General features: G+C 50.5%; 1 protein-coding gene across 1 annotated transcript in view; it reads left to right on the top strand.

The window, feature by feature from the left end:
- Positions 1-23,868, top strand: part of LOC115160556 (DNA repair protein REV1) — a 40,649-nt gene that overhangs the window by 13,787 nt on the left and 2,994 nt on the right. The window contains exons 3-21 of the mRNA XM_029710720.1: positions 2,981-3,149; positions 3,258-3,661; positions 6,454-6,506; positions 6,659-6,993; positions 9,201-10,435; positions 14,213-14,311; positions 14,403-14,655; positions 14,789-14,917; positions 15,124-15,278; positions 17,133-17,252; positions 17,497-17,717; positions 18,016-18,188; positions 19,141-19,301; positions 19,490-19,615; positions 20,167-20,519; positions 20,684-20,783; positions 21,562-21,758; positions 21,855-22,005; positions 23,702-23,804. Coding sequence (XP_029566580.1) covers positions 2,981-3,149; positions 3,258-3,661; positions 6,454-6,506; positions 6,659-6,993; positions 9,201-10,435; positions 14,213-14,311; positions 14,403-14,655; positions 14,789-14,917; positions 15,124-15,278; positions 17,133-17,252; positions 17,497-17,717; positions 18,016-18,188; positions 19,141-19,301; positions 19,490-19,615; positions 20,167-20,519; positions 20,684-20,783; positions 21,562-21,758; positions 21,855-22,005; positions 23,702-23,804 — 4,537 coding nt within the window. The remainder of the gene's footprint in view (positions 1-2,980; positions 3,150-3,257; positions 3,662-6,453; positions 6,507-6,658; positions 6,994-9,200; positions 10,436-14,212; positions 14,312-14,402; positions 14,656-14,788; positions 14,918-15,123; positions 15,279-17,132; positions 17,253-17,496; positions 17,718-18,015; positions 18,189-19,140; positions 19,302-19,489; positions 19,616-20,166; positions 20,520-20,683; positions 20,784-21,561; positions 21,759-21,854; positions 22,006-23,701; positions 23,805-23,868) is intronic.

Below are 23,868 nucleotides of genomic sequence, written 5' to 3' on the forward strand. Positions count from 1 at the left end.
CATACACTAAGTTGACTGTGCCTTTAAACAGCTTGGATAATTCCAGAAAATTATGTCATGGCTTTAGAAGCTTCTGATAGGCTAATTGACATAATTTGAGTCAATTGGAGTTGTACCTGTGGATGTATTTCAAGGCCTACCTTTAAACTCAGTACCTCTTTGCTTGACATCATGGGAAAATCAAAAGAAATCAGCCAAGACCTCAGAAAAAAAATTGTAGACCTCCACAAGTCTGGTTCATCCTTGGGAGCAATTTCCAAACGCCTGAAGGTACCACATTCATCTGTACAAACAATAGTATGCAAGTATAAACACCATGGGACCACACAGCCATCATACCGCTCAGGAAGGAGACGCGTTCTGTCTCCTAGAGATGAACGTACTTTGGTGCGAAAAGTGCAAATCAATCCCAGAACAACAGCAAAGGACCTTGTGAAGATGCTGGAGGAAACCGGTACAAAAGTATCTATATCCACAGTAAAACAAATCCTATATCGACATAACCTGAAAGGCCGCTCAGTAAGGAAGAAGGCACTGCTCCAAAACAGCCATTAAAAAGCCAGACTACAGTTTGCAACTGCACATGGGGACAAAGATCGTACTTTTTGGAGAAATGTCCTCTGGTCTGAAGAAACAAAAATAGAACTGTTTGGCCATGATGACCATCGTTATGTTTGGAGGAAAAAGGGGGAGGCTTGCAAGTCGAAGAACACCATCCCAACCGTGAAGCACGGTGGTGGCAGCATCATGTTGTGGGGGTGCTTTGCTGCAGGAGGGACTGGTGCACTTCACAAAATAGATGACATCATGAGGAAGGAACATTATGTGGATATATTGAAGCAACATCTCAAGACATCAGTCAGGAAGTTAAAGCTTGGTCGCAAATGGGTCTTCCAAATGGACAATGACCCAAAGCATACTTCCAAAGTTGTGGCAAAATGGCTTAAGGACAACAAAGTCAAGGTATTGGAGTGGCCATCACAAAGCCCTGACCTCAATCCCATAGAAAATGTGTGAGCAGAACTGAAAAAGCATGTGCGAGCAATGAGGCCTACAAACCTGACTCAGTTACACCAGCTCTGTCAGGAGGAATGGGACAAAATTCACCCAACTTATTGTGGGAAGCTTGTGGAAGGCTACCCGAAACGTTTGACCCAAGTTAAACAATTTAATGGCAATGCTACCAAATACTAATTGAGTGTATGTAAACTTCTGACCCACTGGGAATGTGATGAAGGAAATAAAAGCTGAAATAAATCATTCTCGCTACTATTATTCTGACATTTCACATTCTTAAAATAAAGTGGTGATCCTAACTGACCTAAGATCGGGAATTTTTACTAGGATTAAATGTCAGGAATTGTGAAAAACTGAGTTTAAATGTATTTGGCTGAGGTGTATGTAAACTTCCAACTTCAACTGTATTTCAGGTTTAATGATGAATTCTATCTCCAAACGAATGGAACATCGATGGGCTCCACATTCGCTCCGAGCTATGCTACTCCTCCTGGGTCTTTTTGAAGAACCTTTTGTTAATAATGAAAATGAAAATCATTTTTGAATAAAGTCTTGAAGTGGTATCGATATGTTTAGGACATTTTTTGCATATGGAGAAGTGCTGTCAGACTTCATGGCATTACTCAATGGCATTGACCCAAATCTCAAATTCACTATTGAATGTGACACTGTGTTCATTACCTCGATATGTGGATTGAGAAATCAAATGCAACTCTGTATAGAAAAGAAATGGACAGAAATACTCTATTACAGGGGGACGGCTTCCTTCCTGAGCCATTAAGAAGAGGACTTCCTAGAAGCAAGTTTTTCAGACTGCGCCGTATATGCCACTCCACAGAGGATTATCTAGAAAAAGCAGCGGAGATGCGCACTAGATTTCTAAGAAGAGGCTATTCGCCACAATGTGTGGATGAAGCTCTTAATTTGGCATTGGGTAAAACACGAGATGAACTGCTACACAAAAGACCCGCTAATGCTAAAGAACAACCTGTAATGTTCACAACTACATTTAAACTCAGCAAAAAAAGAGATGTCCCTTTTTCAGGACCCTGTCTTTCAAAGATAATTCGTAAAAATCCACATAACTTCACAGATCTTCATTGTAAAGGGTTTAAACACTGTGTCCCATGCGTGTTCAATGAACCATAAACAATTAATGAACATGCACCTGTGGAAGGGTTGTTAAGACACTAACAGCTTACAGACGGTAGGCAATTAAGGTTACAGTTATGAAAACTTAGGACACTAAAGAGGCCTTTCTACTGACTCTGAAAAATACCAAAGAAAGATGCCCAGAGTCCCTGCTCATCTGCGTGAACATGCCTTAGGCATGCTGCAAGGAGGCATGAGGACTGCAGATGTGGCCAGGGCAATAAATTGCAATGTCTGTATTGTAAGACGTTTAAGACAGCGCTACAGGGAGACAGACAACTGATCGTCCTCGCAGTGGCAGACTACGTGTAACAACACCTGCACAGGATCGGAACGCACAATCCCTCCATCAGTGCTCAGACTGTCCGCAATAGGCTGAGAGAGGCTGGACTGAGGGCTTGTAGGCCTGTTGTAAGGCAGGTCCTCACCAGACATCACCGGCAACAACGTCGCCTATGGGCACAAACCCACCGTCGCTGGACCAGACAGGACTGGCAAAAAGTGCTCTTCACTGATGAGTCGCGGTTATGTCTCACCAGGGATGATAGTCGGATTCGCGTTTATCATCGAAGGAATGAGAGTTACACCGAGGCCTGTATTCTGGTGCGGGATTGATTTGGAGGTGGAGGTGGAGGGTCCGTCACGGCTGGATTCAATAATAATATGTCCAGACGTAGATATGCCTGTCCCTGTTCTTACTCTCGACCCTGCTTGTGTGTGTGCACAGAGCCACAGACCCATAGGATTACAATGAGTAGAGTCTGCATTTCAGAGTTAGTTCTATTCATTCTAATTCTAATTCTATGCCCAGAGCCCAGTGTGGACGAGCTGCGCAGGCTGATGAATCTGCATGGGGGTCAGTTCCACGTGTACTACTCCCACTCTAACACCACCCACATCATCGCTACCAACCTGCCCAACAGTAAGATACAGGAGCTGAGGGACCAGAAGGTGGTCCGGCCAGAGTGGATCACTGACAGGTGTGTGTGTGTGTGTGTGTGTGTGTGTGTGTTGTGTTGTGTTGTGTCTAAGTGTAGTGTAATCTACATTATACTTAGTGTTTGAACATACCTCTTTCCCTCCATCAGTATCAAGGCTGGCCATCTCCTGTCCTACTTGCAGTACCAGCTCTATGCCAAGCAGAAAGGCCTGAGCTTCCCCAGTGTGTCTGTTCACCAGGGCCAAGAGCCTGCAGGACCCCTCCATGGGCACCTCCTACCCAGCCACAGCCTCCCTTTACCCAGCCTCAATAACCACAACCCAGCCCCTAGCCTTGGGCAGCCCCTATCCAGGCACCACACTCCTACATCCAGCCACAGTCATCTACACACAGACAATCTACACCACCAACCCAACCACTATAACCCCCTAGCTAGCCACCTCAGCCCCCAGCCCAGCCACTCTCTCCCCAGCCACCTCGGCCCCCAGCCCAGCAACTCTCCGACCAGCCACCTCGGCCCCCAGCCCAGCAACTCTCCGACCAGCCACCTCGGCCCCCAGCCCAGCCACTCTCTCCCCAGCCACCTCGGCCCCCAGCCCAGCCACTCTCTCCCCAGCCACCTCGGCCCCCAGCCCAGCCACTCTCTCCCCAGCCACCTCGGCCCCCAGCCCAGCCACTCTCTCCCCAGCCACCTCGGCCCCCAGCCCAGCCACTCTCTCCCCAGCCACCTCGGCCCCCAGCCCAGCCACTCTCTCCCCAGCCACCTCGGCCCCCAGCCCAGCCACCTCGGCCCCCAGCCCAGCCACCTCGGCCCCCAGCCCAGTCAACTCGGCCCCCAGCCCAGCCACCTCGGCCCCCAGCCCAGCCACCTCGGCCCCCAGCCCAGCCACCTCGGCCCCCAGCCCAGTCAACTCGGCCCCCAGCCCAGCCACCTCGGCCCCCAGCCCAGCCACTCTCTCCCCAGCCACCTCGGCCCCCAGCCCAGCCACCTCGGCCCCCAGCCCAGCCACCTCGGCCCCCAGCCCAGCCACTCTCTCCCCAGCCACCTCGGCCCCCAGCCCAGCCACCTCGGCCCCCAGCCCAGCCACCTCGGCCCCCAGCCCAGCCACCTCGGCCCCCAGCCCAGCCACTCTCTCCCCAGCCACCTCGGCCCCCAGCCCAGCCACCTCGGCCCCCAGCCCAGCCACCTCGGCCCCCAGCCCAGTCAACTCGGCCCCAGCCCAGCCACCTCGGCCCCCAGCCCAGCCAACCTCGGCCCCAGCCCAGCCACCTCGGCCCCCAGCCCAGCCACCTCGGCCCCCAGCCCAGCCAACTCGGCCCCCAGCCCAGTCAACTCGGCCCCCAGCCCAGCCACTCGGCCCCCAGCCCAGCCACCTCGGCCCCCCAGCCCAGCCACCTCGGCCCCCAGCCAGCCACCTCGGCCCCAGCCCGCCACCTCGGCCCCCAGCCCAGCCACCTCGGCCCCCAGCCCAGCCACCTCGGCCCCCAGCCCAGCCACCTCGGCCCCCAGCCCAGCCACCTCGGCCCCCAGCCCAGCCACCTCGGCCCCCAGCCCAGCCACTCTCTCCCCAGCCACCTCGGCCCCCAGCCCAGCCACCTCGGCCCCCAGCCCAGCCACCTCGGCCCCCAGCCCAGCCACCCTCTCCCCAGCCACCTCGGCCCCAGCCCAGCCACCTCGGCCCCCAGCCCAGCCACCTCGGCCCCCAGCCCAGCCACCTCGGCCCCCAGCCCAGCCACCCTCTCCCCAGCCACCTCGGCCCCCAGCCCAGCACCTCGGCCCCCAGCCCAGTCAACTCGGCCCCCAGCCCAGCCACCTCGGCCCCCAGCCCAGCCACCTCGGCCCCCAGCCCAGCCACCTCGGCCCCCAGCCCAGCCACCTCGGCCCCCAGCCCAGTCAACTCGGCCCCCAGCCCAGTCAACTCGGCCCCCAGCCCAGCCACCTCGGCCCCCAGCCCAGCCACCTCGGCCCCCAGCCCAGCCACCTCGGCCCCCAGCCCAGCCACCTCGGCCCCCAGCCCAGCCACTCTCTCCCCAGCCACCTCGGCCCCCAGCCCAGCCACCTCGGCCCCCAGCCCAGCCACCTCGGCCCCAGCCCAGCCACTCTCTCCCCAGCCACCTCGGCCCCCAGCCCAGCCACCTCGGCCCCCAGCCCAGCCACCTCGGCCCCCAGCCCAGCCACCTCGGCCCCCAGCCCAGTCAACTCGGCCCCCAGCCCAGCCACCTCGGCCCCCAGCCCAGCCACCTCGGCCCCCAGCCCAGCCACCTCGGCCCCCAGCCCAGCCAACTCGGCCCCCAGCCCAGTCAACTCGGCCCCCAGCCCAGTCAACTCGGCCCCCAGCCCAGCCACCTCGGCCCCCAGCCCAGCCACCTCGGCCCCCAGCCCAGCCACCTCGGCCCCCAGCCCGGCCACCTCGGCCCCCAGCCCAGTCAACTCGGCCCCCCGCCCCAGCCACCTCGGCCCCCAGCCCAGCCACCTCGGCCCCCAGCCCAGCCACCTCGGCCCCCAGCCCAGCCACTCTCTCCCCAGCCACCTCGGCCCCCAGCCCAGCCACCTCGGCCCCCAGCCCAGCCACCTCGGCCCCCAGCCCAGCCACCCTCTCCCCAGCCACCTCGGCCCCCAGCCCAGCCACCTCGGCCCCCAGCCCAGCCACCTCGGCCCCCAGCCCAGCCACCTCGGCCCCCAGCCCAGCCACCCTCTCCCCAGCCACCTCGGCCCCCAGCCCAGCCACCTCGGCCCCCAGCCCAGTCAACTCGGCCCCCAGCCCAGCCACCTCGGCCCCCAGCCCAGCCACCTCGGCCCCCAGCCCAGCCACCTCGGCCCCCAGCCCAGCCACCTCGGCCCCCAGCCCAGTCAACTCGGCCCCAGCCCAGTCAACTCGGCCCCCAGCCCAGCCACCTCGGCCCCCAGCCCAGCCACCTCGGCCCCCAGCCCAGCCAACCTCGGCCCCCCGCCCAGCCACCTCGGCCCCCAGCCCAGCCACTCTCTCCCCAGCCACCTCGGCCCCCACCCCAGCCACCTCGGCCCCCAGCCCAGCCACCTCGGCCCCCAGCCCAGCCACTCTCTCCCCAGCCACCTCGGCCCCCAGCCCAGCCACCTCGGCCCCCAGCCCAGCCACCTCGGCCCCCAGCCCAGCCACCTCGGCCCCCAGCCCAGTCACCTCGGCCCCCAGCCCAGCCACCTCGGCCCCCAGCCCAGCCACCTCGGCCCCCAGCCCAGCCACCTCGGCCCCCAGCCCAGCCAACTCGGCCCCCAGCCCAGTCAACTCGGCCCCCAGCCCAGTCAACTCGGCCCCCAGCCCAGTCAACTCGGCCCCCAGCCCAGTCCACCTCGGCCCCCAGCCCAGCCACCTCGGCCCCCAGCCCAGTCCAGGCCCAGTTCAACTCGGCCCCCAGCCCAGTCAACTCGGCCCCCAGCCCAGTCAACTCGGCCCCCAGCCCAGCCACCTCGGCCCCCAGCCCAGCCACCTCGGCCCCCAGCCCAGCCACCTCGGCCCCCAGCCCAGTCAACTCGGCCCCCAGCCCAGTCAACTCGGCCCCCAGCCCAGCCACCTCGGCCCCCAGCCCAGCCACCTCGGCCCCCAGCCCAGCCACCTCGGCCCCCAGCCCAGCCACCTCATTCTAGGACCCAGCCTTCTCGGCCCCTTTTCCTCCAACCACCTTTACTCTGACCCAGGGCACATCACCCACCACCCACCCAGGCACGGGAAACCCAAGTTAGGCTGCATCCAGCCTCCTCCTTCAGCCTATACCCACCCACAGACCCCTGGTCCCGTCCCTGCAAACCCCAGCCACAAGCTCTCTAAACCTGGACAGGCACAACCTCCTTCCATCCTCTGCATCTCCAGTCACCTCCAGCACAGCTACCGGGAGCTGGACTTCAGACTGTGAGTGTGTTTTAGGTGTATTTTGATATTTGTACAATGCCTTCCACTAATATTGGCACCCTTAGAAAATATGAGCATAACGGGCTGTGAATTTTTTATTTATTTGCTGTTTATCTCCTTGGTCTTTCATTCAAAATATTCACAAAAATCGAACCTTTAATTGAAGTAAAATTATTGAAAAATAAATGCGAAATAAATATTGTTCTACTAAACATGTGTGCCACAATTATTGGCACCCCTAGAAATTCTTATGAGTAAAATCTAACTGAATTCTATTCCCATTCATATTTTACGGTTTTAAGTTCACCTGAGTGATTAGGAACACTTAAGTGGTAAGCCATGACTTCCTGTTTCACTGGGGTATAAATATGAGGTGACATACAGGCCAAGTTCCCATGGTCATCCATCACTATGGGAAAGACCTGAGAATAGAGTAATGATGTGCGACAAAAGGTTATTGAGCTGCAGAAATCAGGAAATGGCTATAAGAAGATGTCTCAATGGTTGAAAATGCCCATTTCCACTATCAGGGCAATAACTAAGAAGTTTAAAGCAACTGGAGATGTTAACAATCAGCCTGGAAGAGGACGTGTGTCTATATTGACCCCACGCACAGTGAGGAGGATGGTTAGAGTGGCCAAAACATCTCCAAGGATCACAGCTGGAGAATTACAGACGTTAGTTGGGTCTTGGGGTCAGAAAATCTCCAAAACTACAATCAGACGCCACCTACATAACCACAAGTTGTTTGGGAGGGTTGCCATAAAAAAGCCTTTGCTGTCATCAAACAACAAACTCAAGCGCCTACAGTTTGCCAAACATTACTGGAACTTTCAATGGGACCGGGTTCTATGGTCAGATGAGACCAAAATAGAGCTTTTTGGAAACAAACACCAGAGGTGGGTTTGACGTAGACCGAAAGATAGCCATGCAGAAAAGTACCTCATCCCCACTGTGAAGTATGGTGGTGGATCAAACAATCAAGGAAATGTATTCATAAAGCCCTTTTTACATCAGCCGATGTCACAAAGCACTATACAGAAACTCAGCCTAAAACCCCAAACAGCAAGCAATGAAAGGTGTAGAAGCATGGTGGCTAGGAAAAACTCCCTAGAAAGGCAGGAGCCTAGGAAGAAACAGAGAGGAAACAGGCTCTGAGGGGTGGCCAGTCCTCTTCTGGGTGGAGATTATAACAGTACATGGCCAAGATGTTCAAACAATCTAACAGGGTCAAATAATAATAATCACAGTGGTTGTAGAGGGTGCAACTGGTCAGCACCTCAGGAGTAAATGTCAGTTGGCTTTTCATAGCCGAGCATTCAGAGTTAGAGAATTAGAGAGACCATACTTAAATTCACACAGGACACTGGATAAGACAGAAGAAATACTCCAGATATAACAGACTGATCCTAGCCCCCCGACACAAACTATTGCAGCATAAATACAGGAGGCTGAGACAGGAGGGGTCGGGAGAAACTGTGCCCCTGTCCGACGGACAGGGCCAACCAGGCAGGATATAACCCCACCCACTTTGCCAAAGCACAGCCCCCACACCACTAGAGAGATACCTTCAACCACTCACTTACTATCCTGAGACAAGGCTGAGTTTAGCCACGATGATCCCCCCCCCCCCACGGCACGAACCCGTGGATCTTTTATGTTGTGGGGCTGTTTTTCTTCCAAAGGCCCTGGACAACTTGTTAGGATACATGGTATCATGGACTCCATCAAGTACCAGAAGATATTAAATCTAAACCTGACTGCCTCTGCTGGGAAGATTAAACTGGGCCATGGTTGGATCTTCCAGCAGGACAATAATCCAAAGCACACCTCAAAATCAAAACAAAAATGGTTCACTGACCACAGAATCCAGGTTTTGCCATAGCCATCCCAGTCCCCTGGCCTAAACCCCATAGAAACCCTGTGTGCTGAGCTGAAGAGGATAGTCCACAAGCGTGGACCTTGGAATCTGAACGATCTAGAGATGTTTTCTACAACCTCATTATGCATTATAGGAGAAGACTCAGAGCTGTTATCTTGGCAAAGGGAGGTTGCACAAAGTATTGAATGAATATTAAGTGGGGGGCACTGTATATTGGTGCATGTTTGTGTATTGTCCTGGCATAATAACATACAAAAGCCAATACAGAAAGAACATTGGTTCCATGTTGTGATTCTTAATTCTCACTTCTCTCTCTGTCCGATAGGAATGGATCATTACTGACCTCTTATGAAAAGACTGGTAGCGTCAAAATGAACTGGGTCCAAGAGTTGGGTGGTGAGGACCCCTGTCAAAACTCCCAGAGGGGTGAAGGACCCCACTCTGACCAACGGTCACGCCCATCCTGTGAATGGTGCCATAAAGCCTCTGGACCTCTCCCCACACGACCCACACCCACTACAGACAGGGGGTTACCCCATACTCTCCAATCCATACCCCCACAGCCTGACAGCCCCTTATCCAAACCCCCTATCCAACATGACACCCCCAGACCTCCCCCTGTCTCTCACCACAGACACCACGCACAACCAGCCAATGAACAGAGACCCAAGCCCCCTCCGCCCACCTATCAGGAGGCCATGGCTGCCTCTGCATCCCGCCCCCTAGATCTCCCGCCTCAATCAGATTTCCCTCCTGAGAAACCACTCCCCCCTGCTAACCCAAACCCCTCCCCTTCCCCTGTCTGTCTGAATGGCAGCCACCACAATGTTTTTCCTTCTAACCCCACCCCCCTGGAAACCAACAACCTATCAGCCAACGCCTTTCCCTCGAACTCTGCCCCTCTGGAAACCAACAACCTATCAGCCAACACCTTTCCTTCTAACCCCACCCCCCTGGAAACCAACAACCTATCAGCCAATGCCTTTCCCTCGAACCCTGCCCCCCTGGAAACCAACAACCTATCAGCCAACGCCTTTCCTTCTAACCCCACCCCCCTGGAAACCAACAACCTATCAGCCAACGCCTTTCCTTCTAACCCCACCCCCCTGGAAACCAACAACTTATCAGCCAACGCCTTTCCTTCTAACCCTGCCCCCCTGGAAACCAACAACCTATCAGCCAACGCCTTTCCTTCTAACCCCACCCCCCTGGAAACCAACAACTTATCAGCCAACGCCTTTCCTTCTAACCCTGCCCCCCTGGAAACCAACAACCTATCAGCCAACGCCTTTCCTTCTAACCCCACCCCCCTGGAAACCAACAACTTATCAGCCAACCCCTTTCCCTCAAACTCCGCTCCTCCGCAACACGACCAACAATCAGCAAAGGTAAAGACCGGGGGGATCATCTCAGAGTTTTACTCCCACTCTCGTCTCCACCACATCTCCACGTGGAGGAGTGAGTTCTCTGAGTATGTCAACATGTTGCAGAGCAGGAGGAGGGCCACAGGGGGTACCACCTTCCCCGGGAGAGACAGGCTCAGACGCCAGAGGAGAGAGGGTAAGGAGCTGTAGGCTGGGTGTTTGGAAGGGATGGATTGGATAGTCTCTGTCTGATGGTATGTGAATTCTGATAACTCAGTCCAGTCATGTCCATCTGTCTGTCTGTCTCTCTCTCGCTCACACACTCCTCTCTTATCTCACTCGCTCTCTCTCTCTCTCACTCACACACACACACTCCTCTCGCTCTCCTCTCTTAAATGTCATAGGGAAAATTCTGCATGTTGTTAATGTCATCAGGGTTTGTTTGAGTGTGATGCATTTTGCAGACCATAAATAGCTGTGTACAGAGCCTTCAGAAGGTATTCATACCCCTTGACTTATTCCAGATTTTGTTGTTACAGCCTGAATTCAAAATGGATGAAATACAATAAAATTCTCACAGACAATACCCCATAATGACAGTGAAAACATGTTTTTAGAAAATTTTGCAATGTATTAATAATGAAATATCAAATTTACATAAGTATTCACACCCATGAGTCAATACTTTGTAGAAGCACCTTTGGCAGCGATTACAGCTTTGAGTCATCTTGGGTATGTCTGTATCAGCTTTTGTTACGTGGATGGAAAAAAGCTGTCCTTGAAACAGTCTTGATATGTTCTTCAAAAGAGAGATCAGGGTCCAGAGTAACGCCAAGGTCCTTCACAGTTTTATTTGAGACGACTGTACAAACATCAAGATTAATTGTCAGATTCAACAGAAGATCTCTTTGTTTCTTGGGACCTAGAACAAGCATCTCTGTTTTGTCCGAGTTTAAAAGTAGAACGTTTGCAGCCATCCACTTCCTTATGTCTGAAACACAGGCTTCTAGCGTGGCAATTTTGGGGCTTCACCATGTTTCATTGAAATGTACAGCTGTGTGTCATCCGCATAGCAGTGAAATGTAACATTATGTTTTTGAATGACATCCCCAAGAGGTAAAATATATAGTGAAAACAATTGTGGTCCTAAAACGGAACCTTGAGGAACACCGAAATTTACAGTTAATTTGTCAGAGGACAAACCATTCACAGAGACAAACTGATATCGTTCCGACAGATAAGATCTAAACCAGGCCAGAACTTGTCCGTGTAGACCAATTTGGGTTTCCAATCTCTCCAAAAGAATGTCATGATCGATGGTGTCAAAAGCAGCACTAAGATCTAGGAGCACGAGGACAGATGCAGAGCCTCAGTCAGATGCCATTAAAAGGTCATTTACCACCTTCACAAGTGCAGTCTCAGTGCTATGATGGAGTCTAAAACCAGACTGAAGCGTTTTGTATAAATTGTTTGTCTTCAGGAAGGCAGTGAGTTGCTGTGCAAAAACTGTTTCTTATAATTTTAAAGAGGAATGGAAGATTCGATATAGGCCGATAGTTTTTTATATTTTCTGGGTCAAGGTTTGGCTTTTTCAAGAGAGGCTTTATTACTGCCACTTTTAGTGGGTTTGGTACACATCCGGTGGATAGAGAGCCGTTTATTATGTTCAACATAGGAGGGCCAAGCACAGGGAGCAGCTCTTTCAGTAGTTTAGTTGGAATGGGGTCCAGTATGCAGCTTGAAGGTTTAGAGGCCATGATTATTTTCATCATTGTGTCAAGAGATATAGTACTAAAACACTTGAGTGTCTCCCTTGATCCTAGATACTGGCAGTGTTGTGCAGACTCAGGACAACTGAGCTTTGGAGGAATACGCAGATTTAAAGAGGAGTCTGTAATTTGCTTTCTAATGATCATGATCTTTTCCTCAAAGAAGTTAAGGAATTTATTACTACTGAAGTGAAAGCCATCCTCTCTTGGGGAATGCTGCTTTTTAGTTAGCTTTGCGACAGTATCAAAAATACATTTCGGATTGTTCTAATTTCCTCAATTAGGTTGGAAAAATAGGATGATCGAGCAGCAGTGAGGGCTCTCCAATACCGCACGGTACTGTCTTTCCAAGCTAGTTGGAAGACTTCCAGTTTGGTGTGGGGCCATTTCCGTTCTAATTTTCTGGAAGCTTGCTTCAGAGCTCGTGTTTTTTCTGTATACTAGGGAGCTAGTTTCTTATGACAAATGTTTTTCGATTTTGGGTGTGCAACTGCATCTAGGGTATTGTGCAAGGTTAAATTGAGTTCCTCAGTTAGGTGGTTAACTGATTTTTGTCCTCTGACGTCCTTGGGTAGGCAGAGGGAGTCTGGAAGGGCATCAAGGAATCTTTGGGTTGTCTGAGAATATATAGCACGACTTTTAATGCTCCATGTTTGGGGTCTGAGCAGATTATTTGTTGTGATTGCAAACGTAATAAAATGGTGGTTCGATTAGTCCAGGATTATGAGGAAAAACATTAAGATCCACAACATTTATTCCATGGGACAAAACTAGGTCCAGAGTATGACTGTGGCAGTGAGTAGGTCCAGAGACATGTTGGACAAAACCCACTGAGTCGATGATGGCTCCGAAAGCCTTTTGGAGTGGGTCTGTGGACTTTTCCATGTGAATGTTAAAGTCACCAAAAATTAGAATATTATCTGCTATGAATACAATGTCTGATAGGAATTCAGGGAACTCAGTGAGGAAAGCTGTATATGGCCCAGGAGGCCTGTAAACAGTAGCTATAAAAAGTGATTGAGAAGGCTTCATGACTAGAAGCTCAAAAGACGAAAACTGTGTTTGTTTTTTTTGTAAATTGAAATTTGATATTGTAAATGTTAGCAACACCTCGCCTTTGTGGGATGCATGGGGGATATGGTCACTAGTGTAACCAGGGGGTGAGGCCTCATTTAACACAGTAAATTCATCAGGCTTAAGCCATGTTTCAGTCAGGCCAATCACATCAAGATTATGATCAGTGATTAGTTCATTGACTATAACTGCCTTTGAAGTGAGGGATCTAACATTAAGTAGCCCTATTTTGAGATGTGAGCTATCAAGATCTCTTTCAATAATGTCAGGAATGGAGGAGGTCTTTATTCTAGTGAGATTGCTAAGGCGAACACCGCCATGTTTAGTTTTGCCCAACCTAGGTCGAGGCACAGACACGGTCTCAATGGGGATAGCTGAGCTGACTACACTGACTGTGCTAGTGGCAGACTCAACTAAGCTGGCAGGCTGGCTGACAGCCTGCTGCCTGGCCTGCACCCGATTTCATTGTGGAGCTAGAGGAGTTAGAGCCCTGTCTATGTTTGTAGATAAGATGAGAGCACCCCTCCAGCTAGGATGGAGTCTGTCACTCCTGCCTGTTTGTGGGTGAGTCCCAGAAAGAGGGCCAATTATCTACAAATTCTATCTTTTGGGAGGGGCAGAAAACAGTTTTCAACCAGCGATTGAGTTGTGAGACTCTGCTGTAGAGCTCAACACTCTAGAAGTTGTTTTATACCTTTTCCCAGATATATTCCTCATCACAATTCTATCTTGGCGATCTACAGACACTTCCTGGGACTTCATGGTATAGTTTCTGCTCTGACATGTTTCTAAATCATGTCCAATCAAGTTGTAGTGTCATCTCAAGGACGATCAAAGGAAATTGGATGCACCTGAGCTCAATTTGGAGTTTCATAGCAAAGGGGTGTGAATACATATGTAAATGAGATATTTCTGTATTTCATTTTCAAAACATTCTAAAAACATGTTTTCACTTGGTCATTATGGGCTATTGTGTGTAGGGTGAGGGGGGGAAAAAAATTCATCAATTTTGAATTCAAGCTGTAACACAACAAAATGTGTAATAAGTCAAGGGGTATTAACACTTTCTGTCTGTCTGTCTGTCTGTCTGTCTGTCTGTCTGTCTGTCTGTCTGTCTGTCTGTCGACCAGGTTTGTCAGCTGCTCCTGGACCTCAGTCCTGTATCCTGCATGTGGACATGGACTGTTTCTTTGTCTCCGTGGGGATCAGACACCGACCAGACCTCAAAGGTATACACGCAAAAACTCAAGTATTTCTATCATATTTGCTATTCTAGTCCTATGTGCCCACTAACCGCACCCCCTCCTCTCCTCCCCCCAGGGAAGTCTGTAGCGGTGACCAGTAACCGTGGTTCAGGCAGAGTGGCCCAGAGACCTGGTGTTGACCGCCAGCTGGAGCTGCAGTACTACCAGAAAAAATATGACTATCCAGCTGTGTCAGAGAGGAAGGATGGGGACCTGGAGGAAATTACATCATCAGAGACGGAGAGTCACATCTCCCATGGCAACAGTGTTGACCAGGGTACTGCTGCCCTCTCTATGGCTGAGATCGCCTCCTGTAGCTATGAGGCCAGGTACAACACATATACGCACACACACACACACACACACCCACACACACACACACACACACACACACACACACACACAGAGACACACGTACACTCTACCCTATAGTAATATGTGGTCTCTCTTTCGGTCTTTCAGGCAGGCGGGGGTGAGGAACGGGATGTTTTTTGGCCAGGCCAAACAGCTGTGTCCCTCCCTGCAGTCAGTCCCTTATGACTTCCAGGCCTACAAGAAGGTAGCCCTGGCCATGTACGAGACCCTCGCCAGGTACGCATGGATGAACAGATACTCACTCACTCTCTCTCTCTATACCTGTCATCTATGACTATTAGTTACTTGGTAGGATTGTAGCACAATCTCATCTATTAGACAACAAATTGATTTAACTTTTCTCTTTATTTTATCTCTTTCTCTCCCTCTCCTCTGCCTCTGTTACTCTCTCTGTCTCTGTCTCTCTCTGTCTCTCTCTGTAGTTATTCTCACGACATCGAGGCCCTGAGTTGTGACGAGGCGTTGGTGGATAGCTCCGCCCTGCTGGCCGAGTTGAGTGTTACACCAGATGAACTTGCCAGTGCCATCCGGGCAGACGTCAGGGAGAGGACTGGGTGCTCCGCCTCAGTGGGCATGGGTGAGTAGTGCCATCCGGGCAGACGTCAGGGAGAGGACTGGGTGAGTAGTGCCATCCGGGCAGACGTCAGGGAGAGGACTGGGTGAGTAGTGCCATCCGGGCAGACGTCAGGGAGAGGACTGGGTGAGTAGTGCCATCCGGGCAGACGTCAGGGAGAGGACTGGGTGCTCCGCCTCAGTGGGCATGGGTAAGTAGTGCCTTCCTCTGCCACACCTGAGTCACATTGTGTACTCTGGTGTACTGGACACCCCTGTAGACCCCTGCAATGCTTTGGGGGCCCATACGCCTGTCATCAATGTCTATTTTTTATTTATTTAATAAAACCTTTTGGCAGTAACCCTACAAAAAGTTATTCATGAACCTTTTTCATTTCCATATGGACTAGAAAGCTAAGCTAAGTGTTTGTTGGTCTTCAGGAATGTGACTGAATTGTGCCTCAGGCCTTGAAAAAGAAAAGGTTTAACTGATTGAAGTAGAAAGAGATATGGGTGATTAAATGCCGTGAAGGCAGCGACGGTGCCAGAGCAATGAGTGGAGCTGACTTGGCTGTTCTAAAGTGCATTAGACTAATTCTTCTTTAGTTAGTTAGGAGTTTTTTGTTTAGAAAATAATTTCTCCTCAGAAGCGACAGTTTCAGGGATGGTAAACAGATTGTCATATCCGTATCAGGGAACTGGACAGAAGCGACAGTTTCAGGGATGGTAAACAGATTGTCATATCCGTATCAGGGAACTGGACAGGAGGGACAGTTTCAGGGATGGTAAACAGATTGTCATATCCGTATCAGGGAACTGGACAGAAGCGACAGTTTCAGGGATGGTAAACAGATTGTCATATCCGTATCAGGGAACTGGACAGGAGGGACAGTTTCAGGGATGGTAAACAGATTGTCATATCCGTATCAGGGAACTGGACAGAAGCGACAGTTTCAGGGATGGTAACAGATTGTCATATCCGTATCAGGGAACTGGACAGAAGCGTCAGTTTCAGGGATAGTAAACAGATTGTCATATCCGTATCAGGGAACTGGACAGAAGCGACAGTTTCAGGGATAGTAAACAGATTGTCATATCCGTATCAGGGAACTGGACAGAAGCGACAGTTTCAGGGATGGTAAACAGATTGTCATATCCATATCAGGGAACTGGACAGGAGGGACAGTTTCAGGGATGGTAAACAGATTGTCATATCCATATCAGGGAACTGGACAGAAGCGACAGTTTCAGGGATGGTAAACAGATTGTCATATCCGTATCAGGGAACTGGACAGAAGCGACAGTTTCAGGGATGGTAAACAGATTGTCATATCCGTATCAGGGGAACTGGACAGGAGGGAGTGGTGATTCAAATACAGCAGTTCTGTAACATCTTTAATTCAGCCTCTCATTCTCCTTAATTGCCGGCCTCAACACGTTACGGAAAGAGGTGAACTGTATTGGAATCTGGGGACAGGTCGTCTGGATACTGGACAGCCAATAAATTGGCAAATTGGAAACATCTTTAGCGGACAACAGTTCTTCAGGGCTTGAACAAAAAAAGCGGTTTGCGATTTGGTTCATACTGGTGAACCGGCGTTTGAGTTGTGTGGTTGTAATATTAACAGTCCCTTATCTCTGGTGTATCTTGGCATGCATCATTCAAGACTACGTTTAAATTGTGTGCAGCGCAATGGACATGTAACGCACAATATCTCAGGAAAGACTGTCTGGGTTGACTCCGTATAGGAAACCAGAGGAGGTTAAAGTGCATTATGCCAGTGATTCTGTTGGCACAACAAGGGAGGAAGCATTTGGAAATGTTTCCCTCCCACTGTAACACACCCTGTCTAACCTCTGTGACCTCTGACCTGTCCAGGGTCCAACATCCTGTTGGCGAGAATGGCTACCCGGAAGGCTAAGCCGAACGGACAGTACTTCCTGAGGTCAGAGGAAGTGGACGACTTCATCAGGGACCAGACGGTGACCAGCCTACCAGGTGAGGCACTACAGCAGCACCTGCTGGCCGCACACACACCACACACACCACACACACACCACACACCAACCACACACACCACACACACACCACACACCAACCACACACACATCACACACACAGTTACTCTGCAACTGATGATTATCTTTCTTGTGCATCTCCAAAATATAAACTGTCCTTCTCTACACCCTCCATCTCTCCTTCTCCACCCATCCCTCTATTTCTCTCCCCTCTTCTCCCTCAGGTGTGGGCCGTTCTATGGGTGGTAAACTGGCATCTCTGGGTGTGAGGTCATGTGGGGACCTGCAGCAGGTGTCTCTGCAGCGGCTGCAGAAGGAGTTTGGCCCTCGCACCGGTCAGACCCTCTTCAGGTTCTGCCGAGGTCTGGACGACCGGCCCGTCCGTAGCGAGAAGGAGAGGAAGTCTGTCTCGGCTGAGATGAACTACAACATCCGCTTCACACAGGTCCGTACCGGTTTAATCCGGTTTACACTGGTCCGTACCTGTTTAATCCGGTTTACACTGGTCCGTACCTGTTTAATCCGGTGTACACTGGTAAGAGCTTGTTTGATCTGGTCCACGCAGGTCATAACTGGTTTATACTGATCAGAACTGGGGCTTATTCAAGGAGGCAGAATATTCAGATTGTTCAGAATGGGATATTTCCTGAAGAGCAGACATTCTTCTTTGCCTGTTCAAAGTGACAGGCTTTTCTATCACTTTCTCCATTCTCTCTTTCTCTAAATTCTCTCTATCTCACCAGGTGGACGAGGCGGAGTCGTTCCTGACCAACCTGTCCATTGAGGTGCAGAAGCGTCTGCAGTGGGCGGGACTTAGGGGTCGCAGGCTGACCCTAAAGGTCATGGTCTGTAAGGCAGGGGCCCCGTTGGAGCCATCCAAGTACAGTGGTCATGGCACCTGTGACAATTTGGCTAGGTGAGCGAGACAAATGGACACGGTGGCCGTGTCCGAATGCCCATAAATAGTAGGCTCTTAAATGTTACATTTTATAGTATGTAAAATGAAGTATGCTTTAAATACCAGGATGTCATACTCATTTCAGCTCTTCATCTAGTACATTTAGCTGCACACTGTTGAGGAAGAGCATCGTCTTTTCACCCTCACGTGTATTTGACAAGTTGATAATCAGAATAGAGGACATGCTCTACATAAATAAACGAATGGCAGGAAATCAACGCAGTTGAATATTACATGAGGCATTCTCAGTACGGATCAGCCTAGGATGTTATTTGTTGCTCATTCTCAGTATGGATCAGCCTAGGATGTTATCTGTTCCTCATTCTCAGTACGGATCAGCCTAGGATGTTATTTGTTGCTCATTCTCAGTATGGATCAGCCTAGGATGTTATTTGTTGCTCATTCTCAGTACGGATCAGCCTAGGATGTTATCTGTTGCTCATTCTCAGTATGGATCAGCCTAGGATGTTATTTGTTGCTCATTCTCAGTACGGATCAGCCTAGGATGTTATTTCTTGCACATTCTCAGTACGGATCAGCCTAGGAAGTTATTTGTTCCTCATTCTCAGTATGGATCAGCCTAGGATTTTATCTGTTGCTCATTCTCAGTATGGATCAGCCTAGGATGTTATTTTTTGCTCATTCTCAGTATGGATCAGCCTAGGATTGCATTTGTTTTTTGTTTTTATAAAAAAAAGTATGTTCTAAATAGTTTGTAGTACAATTAGTACACAGTATGTAGTTTTAGTAAATAGTAGGCAAGACAGATTTCAGACACTTCCTGGAACACACTGAGGGGACATAATTGAGCGTCTTCCTCTTCTCTCTCGCTCCTCTTTTCTCTTCTCCTCTTCCTCTCTCCTTTACCTGCCTCTCCTCTACCCTCCTCTCCTCTCTCCCCCTCTCTCAGGTCAGTGACCCTGGCCCAGCTTACAGACTGTGGTCATCTGATAGCCAGTGAGGTCATCAAGCTGTTCCACACAATGAGGCTGAAGGTGCAGGACATGAGGGTGGGCCTCCAGGTGCAGCTCCTTAAGGGGGGCCCACTCCGTCCCCAAGGACCCCTCGTGTCCTAAAACATGCTCCATCAGAGACAAGATGCTGGCCCAGCGCCCCCCCCGCCCAACATAACCACACAGGTGTGTGTGTGTGTGTGTGTGTGTGTGTGTGTGTGTGTGTGTGTGAGCTCTTGTTAGTGGTTACCTCAAGGAGCCAGTCATCGAGCCATAGAACGCCCTCTGCTGTCTCTCTCCCTTCAGATTCGCTACCTAATACCGCCATTACAGACACATGCACCAATCAGGAGAAGAGTTCCTCTGCCAGAGTCCTGCCCCCCTTCTCCACTCCCTGCCCTACATCGCCTGCTGAGCCAATCCCAGGGACGAGTAAAGTAGAGCCGCCACCCTCTAGAAGGATTACTTTATCCTATCCCAGGTATTCCTTAAAGAGGTGGGGTTTCAGGTGTCTCCGGAAGGTGGTGATTGACTCCGCTGTCCTGGCATCGTGAGGGAGCTTGTTCCACCATTGGGGTGCCAGAGCGGCGAACAGTTTTGACTGGGCTGAGCGGGAACTGTGCTTCCTCAGAGGTAGGGAGGCGAGCAGGCCAGAGGTGGATGAACGCACACCTTAACCTCAGCATCGAGGTCTCCCCCCCTCACAGGTACCTCACCCCTAGTTCAACAGTGCATTGCTCTTATTGAAAAAACATTCGGTTGGCTATGTTTTTGAAGCATAATTTCAAGTCCAATCAAATTGTATTTGTCACATGCTCCGAATACAACAGGTATAGACCTTACCGTGTAGCAGCAGTGTAGAAACAAGGGGGGGAGGTCAATGTAAATAGTCCAGGTGGCCATTTGATGAATAGTTCAGCAGTCTTATGGCTTGGAGGTAGAAGCTGGAAAGGAGCCTTTTGGCCAGTAAAATCACCCTCACACACAGGTTTCCCAGGATACATGTTGTATGTGTGTCCATGTGTGTCTGTGTCCATGTCAGGTGGACCGGTCAGTGTTGGAGGCCTTGCCTGCAGAGTTGAGAGAACAGGTGGAGCACTCCTGGACCCACAGACACACAGAGAGAACCCACAACAGGTCACACCAACACCCCCTTCACCCGTACCCCTCCTCCCCCGGCCCCTCTTCTCCTCTCTCTTCCTGTTCATCTTCCCCTCTACCCTCTCCTCCTCCCCTCGCTGCCCCTCCTGTAGGAGCACTGGTGATTCAGATCCCCAACCAGCCTGGGCAGACCGGCTCCACAGGCATCATCCTGGAACTGCCTGACTTCTCCCTGGTACACACACACCCACAAACATTCTCATTAACGCCAACACCCCCTATAAACACACACATATTGTCTCTCTGTGTGTGTCTGTGTCTGTGTGTGTGTGTCTGTGTGTGTGTGTCTGTGTGTGTGTGTGCGTCTGTGTGTGTGTCTGTCTGTGTGTGTGTGTGTAGGTTGACCCGGAGGTGTTTGCAGCACTCCCCAGAGAACTCCAGGAGGAGCTGCGTTCAGCGTACGGCCGTAGAGAGAACGCCCAGGCCCAGGGGATCATGGGTAAGACTGCAGACCAAAGTAGTGCAGAATACAGTATATCTATCCAATAATATACACTTAGTTTACCAAACATTAAGAACACCTTCCTAAGAAGAATGGTCCACACCCCCCCACCCCAGAACAGCCTCAGTTCGTCGCGCATGGACTCTACAAGGTGTCCAAAGCGTTCCACAGGGATGCTGGCCCATGTTGACTCCAATGCTTCCCACAGTTGTGTCAAGTTGGCTGGATGTCCTTTGGGTGGTGGACCATTCTTGATACACACGGGAAACTGTTGAGTGTGAAAAACCCTGCAGCATTACAGTTCTTGACTCAAACCAGTGTGCCTGGCACCTACTACCATACCCCATTCAAAGACACTTAAATCTTCTGTCTTGCCCATTCACCATCTGAATGGCACACATACACAATCCATGTCTCAGTTGTATCAAGGCTTAAAAATCCTTCTTTAACCTGTCTCCTCCCCTTCATCTACACTGATTGAAGTGGATTTAACATGTGACATTAATGAGGGATCATAGCTTTCACCTGGATTCACCTGGTCAGTCTGACATGTAAAGAGCAGGTGTTCTTAATGTTGTGTACACTCAGTGTATAATAATAATATAATATAGAATATATATGCCATTTAGCAATACACTGGAAAGAACCGGAGAACCGACTAATGATCAAATTAAACTTTCATTGCATTGCCCCCTTATCTCTCTCTTTCCTTCTCTACCTTTCACTCCTTCCCTCGCCTTGCTTGTCCACCCCTCCCATCTCTCTTTCTCTGTAGCAGACCAGAGGAACCCCCTGTTGCATCTGAAGCATGTGGGGGTGGGTCGGATGAAGCGCTGCTACAAGAAGAATGCCAACAATAGCCCTGCCAAGAAAGGCCCCTCCCCTCTAAAGAGGCCCCGCCCACCAGGAAACAGCCCGGCCAAAGACCTACCACACGTGCTCAGATCTAGGGACCTACCCAATGGCCTCAAGGTGAGCCCCTAAGCACTTATCCAAGGTAAGTTTTCTGTTTTCTGTTTAAGTAATGATGCATAGTGATTGAACTGGCCTGAACTGACCCCCATCCAGCTGGAGACTGGACCTTCCACCTCCTCCCTACAGCAGGACGACCCAGAGACTCTGTCCAAGTTCACCCCTCGCCCTGAACCCACCCTCGCTGGAGCCTGTGATTTCATGGACATCCGAACACTAATCAGAGAATGGGTCACTACCATATCAGGTACAGAATGGGGGGAGTGGGTCGTTTACTACCATCTATGGAAAAAGGGGGACATTTGCTGCCATAGTACAGTCGTGGCCAAAAGTTTTGAGAATGACACAAATATTAATTTTCACAAAGTCTGCTGCCTCAGTTTGTATAATGCCAATTTGCATATACTCCAGAATGTTATGAAGAGTGATGAGATGAATTGCAATTAATTGCAAAGTCCCTCTTTGCCATGCAAATGAACTGAATCCCCCCAAAAACATTTCCACTGCATTTCAGCCCTGCCACAAAAGCACCAGCTGACATCATGTCAGTGATTCTCTCGTTAACACAGGTGTGAGAGTTGACGAGGACAAGGCTGGAGATCACTCTGTCATGCTGATTGAGTTCGAATAACAGACTGGAAGCTTCAAAAGGTGCTTGGAATCATTGTTTTTCCTCTGTTAACCATGGTTACCTGCAAGGAAACACGTGCCGTCATCATTGCTTTGCACAAAAAGGGATTCACAGGCAAGGATATTGCTGCCAGTAAGATTGCACCTAAATCAACCATTTATCGGATCATCAAGAACTTCAAGGAGAGCGGTTCAATTGTTGTGAAGAAGGCTTCAAGGCGCCCAAGAATGTCCAGGAAGCGCCAGGACGTCTCCTAAAGTTGATTCAGCTGCGGGATCGGGGCACCACCAGTACAGAGCTTGCTCAGGAATGGCAGCAGGCAGGTGTGAGTGCATCTGCACGCACAGTGAGGCAAAGACTTTTGGAGGATGGCCTGGTGTCAAGAAGGGCAGCAAAGAAGTCACTTCTCTCCAGGAAAAACATCAGGGACAGACGGATATTCTGCAAAAGGTACAGGGATTGGACTGCTGAGAACTAGGGTAAAGTCATTTTCTCTGATGAATCCCCTTTCCGATTGTTTGGGGCATCCGGAAAAAAGCTTGTCCGGAGAAGACAAGGTGAGCGCTACCATCAGTCCTGTGTCATGCCAACAGTAAAGCATCCTGAGACCATTCATGTGTGGGGTTGCTTCTCAGCCAAGGGAGCGGGCTCACTCACAATTTTGCCTAAGAACACAGCCATGAATAAAGAATGGTACCAACACATCCTCCGAGAGCAACTTCTCCCAACCATCCAGGAACAGTTTGGTGATGAACAATGCCTTTTCCAGCATGATGGAGCACCTTGCCATAAGGCAAAAGTGATAACTAAGTGGCTCGGGGAACAAAAAAACATTGATATTTTGGGTCCATGGCCAGGAAACTCCCCACACCTTAATCCCATTGAGAACTTGTGGTCAATCCTCAAGAGGCGGGTGGACAAACAGAAACCCACAAATTCTGACAAACTCCAAGCATTGTTAATGCAAGAATGGGCTGCCATCAGTCAGGATGTGGCCCAGAAGTTAATTGACAGCACGCCAGGGCGGATTGCAGAGGTCTTGAAAAAGAAGGGTCAACACTGCGAATATTGACTCTTTGCATCAACTTCATGTAATTGTCAATAAAAGCCTTTGACACTTATGAAATGCTTGTAATTATACTTCAGTATTCCATAGTAACATCTGACAAAAATATCTAAAGACCCTGAAGCAGCAAACTTTGTAGAAATTAATATTTGTGTCATTCTCAACTTTTTGCCACAACTGTAGTTGTGTTTTTGACTGTGTTGAAGATGTAGTACTGCGTTTTTCTAAGTACTTTCCCCCCCTCAGACCCCATGGAGGAGGACATTCTGCAGGAAATCAAGTACTGCACTGATCTGATCAACGACAAAAACCTAGAGAAAATTGACCTGATCATCAAGTACATGAAGAGGTACAGTCCATTTGTGGTCTAACTCTCCCCTCTTCACCTCTGTCTCAGTGAGGGACCACTCGGC

Source organism: Salmo trutta, chromosome 24 (assembly GCF_901001165.1).
Source record: "Salmo trutta chromosome 24, fSalTru1.1, whole genome shotgun sequence".
In the NCBI taxonomy this organism is placed as follows: Eukaryota; Metazoa; Chordata; class Actinopteri; order Salmoniformes; family Salmonidae; genus Salmo; species Salmo trutta.